Here is a 6299-nt window from a genome sequence, read left to right as displayed (position 1 = left end):
ATGGAAAACAACAATCTTCTTGCCGCTCAGCAGACGCTGCTTACAGTAATTCGCAACTTCACTCAATTTGTGATAAATACGCCAAATGATCAATGGAGCCTAGGACAGGTGCAGGTGCGATTTGAAATGCTGAACGCCTATTGGGCAGATTTCCAAGGCAACCATCTCGCATTGATCGAGGCAGGTGCGAACGCAGCAGATGGCTACAACGGCGACGCAATCTACGCAGAAATCGAGAACCTCTACATTGAGTCGCAATCAAAACTCTACAACCTTCGCGATCAGCTGACTGCAACTTCGTCTAGAACCCCAGTCGCCCCAGGAGAGATAACACTATGCTCCCAGCACTCAAGGTCTAATAATAGCCGTTTAGCACCGATGAACATACCTACGTTTTCCGGACGCAGAGAAGACTGGGAAGCATTCCGCGACGCATTTTTCGCCATTGTTCATGAAGACGACCAACTCAGCGACGTGCAGCGATTATTTTACTTACGCAATCATGTTGAAGGAGAGGCCGAACAAGCCGTATACAGTTTCCCAGTCACTGGAACGAACTACGCTGCAGCCTGGGAATTGCTGACTACTCGATACGAGCACCCAAGGCTATTGGTGTATGATCATCTCAACTCCATACAAGACCTACGTAAGCTCACCAATGAAAACTCCAGTGATCTTCAGCATCTATGTGATTCTCTCGAGCGCCATAGAAAACAACTAGAAGCTCTAGGCCGTCCAGTCTCTCATTGGGATGATTGGTTCATTTCGATCGCAGCCAATCGTCTACATCCAGAAACACGCGGCAAGTGGCAAGAAGAACTGGAAAGATTAGATACAGCTACCGTTGATCATAGAACAAGAATGCCGACCTACACCACACTGATCAACTTCCTGAACAGTCGATGTCGAACACTCAAATCGATGAAAGGTCCAAAATCCACTCTAAAACCTTCGGCGCGACACCCACCAGGTCCTTCATTCGAGCCAAGAAAAGTCGCATACCCAGTCAAGTACCCTAACGCTCGAACGTTTGTCACTAAAGGCTCAGAAAGCTGTGGATTTTGCCAGAGTGATCATTACACCGGGCACTGCGAGGGATTTCTTGCGCTGCAACCTTCAGCACGCCGCGACCTTGTGGCAAAAGCAGGATTATGTTTCAATTGCCTTCGATCAAATCACACTGCTCGATTCTGTCCATCTCGACTGGCTTGCTCTGTGTGTGGAGCACTGCACCACACTTCTGTACATAAAGAACAGAAACGAGCAGGGCCACTTGTATCTGCGCCTATTCCTATCAAGCGAAGCAAAGAGAGTGGAAATTCAACCAATGATCTGAAGTCAACGACTCCTCCATCCACCAATATGTGACTAGCCATCCTGCCAACAGCGATGCTGCCAATTGGAAGCGATCGTGGAAGAACCATCTCTGCTCGAGTAATGCTAGATTCGTGCTCTGAAATATCACTGACTTCGATTTCTTTCATTTACCGTGTCAGTGCTTTGGCAGAACGTGTAGACATGAGCATCAGTGGTGTTGGCGGAGAATTCATCGATCGCTCGCAATTCAAATCACGTCTACAGATACATCTTCCCGACTTGGACAGCCCCGTTGATTTTGAAGTATACTGCATAAAACGCCTCGGTCTGAGTACGCCAACCACTCAGATCCCTCAGAATGTTCGAGAGCTTTGGCGTCCCTTGCAATTGGCAGATGAACATTTCGATACACCAGGTCCTGTGGATATACTTATTGGGGCAAACCTTCTCCCGACCTTAATGCGGTCCGGGGTCCTGCGGAAAGACACGACAATGGCACAAAACACCGCAGTCGGATGGATCATTTCGGGCTGCATCGCTCAACCGACGACGTCGACCACTACTCGACTCTGCCTTACACAAGCTGGTGTCGAACCTCATTGGTATCAACAACTATTTCAACTTATTCAGCGATTTTGTGAAATTGAGAACGTGCCCCATGTCGTAAGACAGTCGCCAGATGACAAGATTTGTGAAACTATCTTCAGTCAGCATCAACGTGACGCTCAAGGGCGTTACATTGTACCACTGCCTGTTCGGACAAACCTCCTTCATCTGATCGGCGAAAGCTTACTCGGTGCTCTGGCTTCACTGGCTGCGCTTCTCCGACGAATGAAAAGAGATCCAGCACTGGCTCGAGCCTGCATAAATTTTATGAACGAGTATTTAAGATGTGGCCACATGAGAGAGCTACCTGAAGAAGAAATACATCAAACTGACTCACCGATATACTACATACCTTTTCATAGGATTTGGCAGAGAGGAGATCTCGAACAGAAGCTGCGCGTAGTATTCAATGCATCACGGTCTACGTCTAGTGGGTACAGTTTGAATGACGTTCTGTACACCGGCCCTAAACTCCAGACCACCTTGTGGCGCGTGTTAGTTATATGGCGTATTTATCAAATCGCCTTTAGTACTGACGCTCAAATGATGTACCGTCAAATACGCATAGCAAAGGAGCACTTAAACTTACAAAGAATTGTTTGGAGCCCTCACGAGGATTTACCTGTCAAGCATTATCAGCTCCTCACCGTCACTTATGGCACGTCATGCGCGCCCTACCTCGCTCTTAGGGTGATGAAACAATTATGTGACGACGAAAAGGAGGGTCGTGAGGATGCAGCGAGAGCTTTACTCCACGAGAGGTACATCGACGACATTTTCTCTGGTGCCGATAATATTCCAGATGCCCTGCAATTGCGAGACCAAATGATCCAACTCGCCCAAGCAGGAGGCTTTCCCCTTCGCAAGTGGGTTGCCAACACTCCCGAGCTTCTACAAGATCTGCCTCCGGAAATGTGTTTGCGTCCATCATGGGTTCGTATCGGTGAAGACGGACCTGTAAATGAGCTGGGAATTCACTGGGATCCTCAGGCTGACAACTTTCGTTTGGCTCCACCACAACTCGCGCCTGTGCAACGCACAAAACTCGAGATACTTGCCGCGGTCGCAAGCATCTTTGATCCATGTGGATGGCTTGCACCCGTCACTTTATTGGCCAAAATGTTGATGCAGGATCTGTGGCGGGCTGTTCTGGATTGGGATCAACCGTTACCGGCGTCAATGTCGAGGCGCTGGGACAGTTTCAAAGAGAACTTGGGACGGATTTCGGAAATCAGTATTCCTCATTGGTTAAAGACCTCACCTGGGCATGCTGTAGAACTGCACGCCTTCTCTGACGCCAGTCGCCGTGCAATGGCTGCAGCTGTATACATTAGAGTTTCTCAAGATCAATCCGTTCATACTGCATTGTTAATAGCCAAGACCAAACTGGCTTCAATCAAAAGCTTGCGTCCTAAGGAACAAACCGAGCCTCGAATGACTATTCCACGACTGGAATTAAGAGCAGCTCTAATAGCTGTGAAATTACTAAGAACTGTAGCCGAAGATTTAAAGATTTCCAATGACAATTCCTACGCTTGGACCGACTCTAAAATCGCCCTTCATTGGATTTGCTCGGACGAGCCTGTCGAAAATTCGCTGGTGGACAACTACGTGAATCAGATACAAGAAACGTTTCCCCGCGCCGCTTGGAGACATGTATTCAGCGAATTAAATCCAGTAGACGTCGCCACACGAGGAGCTGAATTGACTCAACTCTTGCACGAACGTTCATGGTTTGACGGACCCACCTGGCTCTCAAATCCGTCTACTTGGAAAGAGATCCCGTCACATCCTACTCCAGAAGCAGTGACCAGCCATGCTACCACCGTTTGCGAGAATCTGAACTTGAATCCATCTTTCGTAAACAAATTTTCAAGGCTACTGACTCTGCTGCGATTCCTAGTGAGATTACGTCGTTGGATACGAATTCGGCTTCAACGCACGCCCACTGCCGTTGTTCTGGGGCCCATGACTGCCGTTGAGCTTCACGAAGCCTTTCTCGCATGCGTTCAACTCAGTCAAAGCCAATACTTTGCTTCTGAAATTGCGAGTCTTCGGAGCGGGAACAATCTTCCCAATCGCAGCGTGCTACGAGGATTAGCCGCTCACGTTGATTCCAAGGGCATTCTTCGCGTAGGTGGACGCTTGCAGCACTCCCTACTATCCTACGATGAACGTCACCCACCAATATTGTCTGCCACTGATCATCTGGCTTGGCTGATCATCAACTGGGCGCACGAGAAATCACTTCACGGGGGCTTTCGATCAACATACGTCCAAGTCGTTCGTCGAGCGTGGATCATCGGTGGTAAAAGAAAAATTCGGACTTTCATCCAAAATTGCGTGATCTGCATCCGCTCTTCTCCCCGCCCATTGGAACAAGTTATGGCTCCCCTGCCTCCAGAGCGCATCATTCCGAGTGATCCCTTCGCTTACACCGGTGTTGACTATGCAGGCCCATTTAACGTTCTTGCGGCCAAAGGTTGCGGTTGTCGTGCAACCAAAGGATACGTTGCCGTATTTGTGTGCCTTCGGTCAAAAGGAGTGCACTTGGAACTCGTTGGTGACCTCACAACAGAAAGCCTTCAAGCGGCCTTGGAACGATTTACCAAGCGACGTGGCAAACCTAAAGAAATTTGGAGCGACAACGCAACGCACTTCCATCGTGCGGACCGTGAGATGAAACAAGCTCTCCGCTCTCTCAATTGGGATCAGGTTGCAGACGCTCTCGCCACTGAAGGTATCACTTGGAAATTTATTCCCCCTGCTGCTCCTCACTTCGGAGGGCTGTGGGAAGCTGGCGTGAAGTCCTTCAAAAGACATCTCAAACGAGTTGCCGGCCCAAGAAATTTGACATGTGAAGAGTTTTCCACGTTGCTTATCGGTATTGAAGCCGTACTGAATCGCCGGCCTCTCTCTCCGCTCTCTAGCGATCTCGATGATCTGGAAGTTTTAACAGCTGGCCATCTGCTAGTTGGAAGACACCTTGGGTCGATACCCGAAGTTCCTGCAGATTACAGCAATCTAGACCACTTGACTCACTGGAAGCTCGTGAAAGCAATGCGGGACGAGTTGTGGAAAAGATGGAGCCGAGAGTATTTAAACACGCTACAACAACGCCAAAGATGGTTGCGTCAGCGCCCCAACTTAAAGGTCGGGGATCTGGTTTTCATCTTGGATCCGAGTTTGTTACGTGTCAATGGCAGATAGCCTTTGGGACGCGTAATTCAAGTTCATCCGGGACCTGATGGGAACGTCCGCACCGTGACCGTTCGTGCTGCTACTGGCGAATACGTCAGACCTATCGTTAAGTTGGCTCTCATCCCGCTCGCCGATCCTGCTAGGCCAAATGGTTCTCGCCGCTAAACGAGTCTGGCTTTGGCGGGCGGCATTTGGACATCTACTTTCGTTCACGGAACGAGGCGGGCGGTTTGTTGGATTTTCTGCTGCTGTTGCTGAGCTGTGAGCACGGGCCGCCGCTGCGCGCGCAGCTCCTCTCTGGAGTCGTACGGCCGCCTGGCTTCGCTGCGGCGTCAGTCCTCGCTCCGTCACGCTGAGCTACGTACGCTGCCTTCGATAGTGCCTACTTAATATTATATTCTTTAAACATTTTGATATCTAAGTTCTCTCTTTTATATGTCAATCAGAGTGATTCAATTTTCTATTAAAATGAACCTGAACTAATTTGGAGCAACTCACGAGTTTCATTTATTCACCTAGCCAACATCGTAGTTTATTCATCACGAGTTAAAGCTTGCTACGTTTTGTGAAAGTACAGTCTCGAGCAAAATTGATCCTTCTTTAATCACGTAATGTGGTATAGCTATATATATGTATTGAGAGATAAAATGCAGTGAACGGACTGTACGTCCCAAACCTCCTTAATGAACTTACCGTTCAGGATTCTCATCCGATACCAATAATCGAGGGTTTACTCGATCACATGGGAAGGGCCAAGTTCTTTACTACTGTCGACATGGCCGCAGGTTTCCACCAGATCAACATGGCTGCTGACTCCAAGAAATATACTGCCTTCTCAACCCCCGACGGGCATTTTGAATACCAACGAATGCCTTTCGGATTACAGAACGCTCCTGCGACCTTCCAACGCATGATGAACGATGCGCTGAGAGGATTGAATTAGAAGATCTGTTGCGTCTACATTAATGACGTAATAATTTTTGGTGAAACGGAGGAAGAACACCATCGAAATGTAAGAACCGTATTTCAGCGTTTAAGACAATGTAACCTGAAACTCCAGCCAGAGATGTGCGCCTTCATGAAGACTGAAGTGAGATACCTCGGATATGTCATCACTGACGAAGGGAGCAAACCAGATCCGGAAAAGACCAGAGCGATACAACAATTACCCGTTC

The 6299-nt window shown here is 48.6% G+C and overlaps 2 protein-coding genes across 2 annotated transcripts; both read left to right on the top strand.

The window, feature by feature from the left end:
- On the top strand, positions 1 to 1368 carry LOC124292960. The gene has a single exon (XM_046731850.1). The coding sequence runs from the start codon at positions 1 to 3 to the stop codon at positions 1366 to 1368; it is 1368 nt and encodes a 455-aa protein (XP_046587806.1).
- A 150-nt stretch (positions 1369 to 1518) lies between these two features.
- LOC124292959 lies at positions 1519 to 6067 on the top strand. Its single transcript, XM_046731849.1, has 2 exons — positions 1519 to 5076; positions 5825 to 6067. Exons 1-2 carry the CDS (start codon positions 1519 to 1521, stop codon positions 6065 to 6067), a joined length of 3801 nt encoding a protein of 1266 aa, XP_046587805.1.
- Positions 6068 to 6299: the final 232 nt, after the last annotated feature.

Source organism: Neodiprion lecontei, chromosome 2 (assembly GCF_021901455.1).
Source record: "Neodiprion lecontei isolate iyNeoLeco1 chromosome 2, iyNeoLeco1.1, whole genome shotgun sequence".
Lineage (NCBI taxonomy): Eukaryota > Metazoa > Arthropoda > Insecta > Hymenoptera > Diprionidae > Neodiprion > Neodiprion lecontei.
The sequence above is the reverse complement of the archived record's forward strand: the minus strand, read 5'-3'. Positions and strand labels throughout refer to the sequence as shown.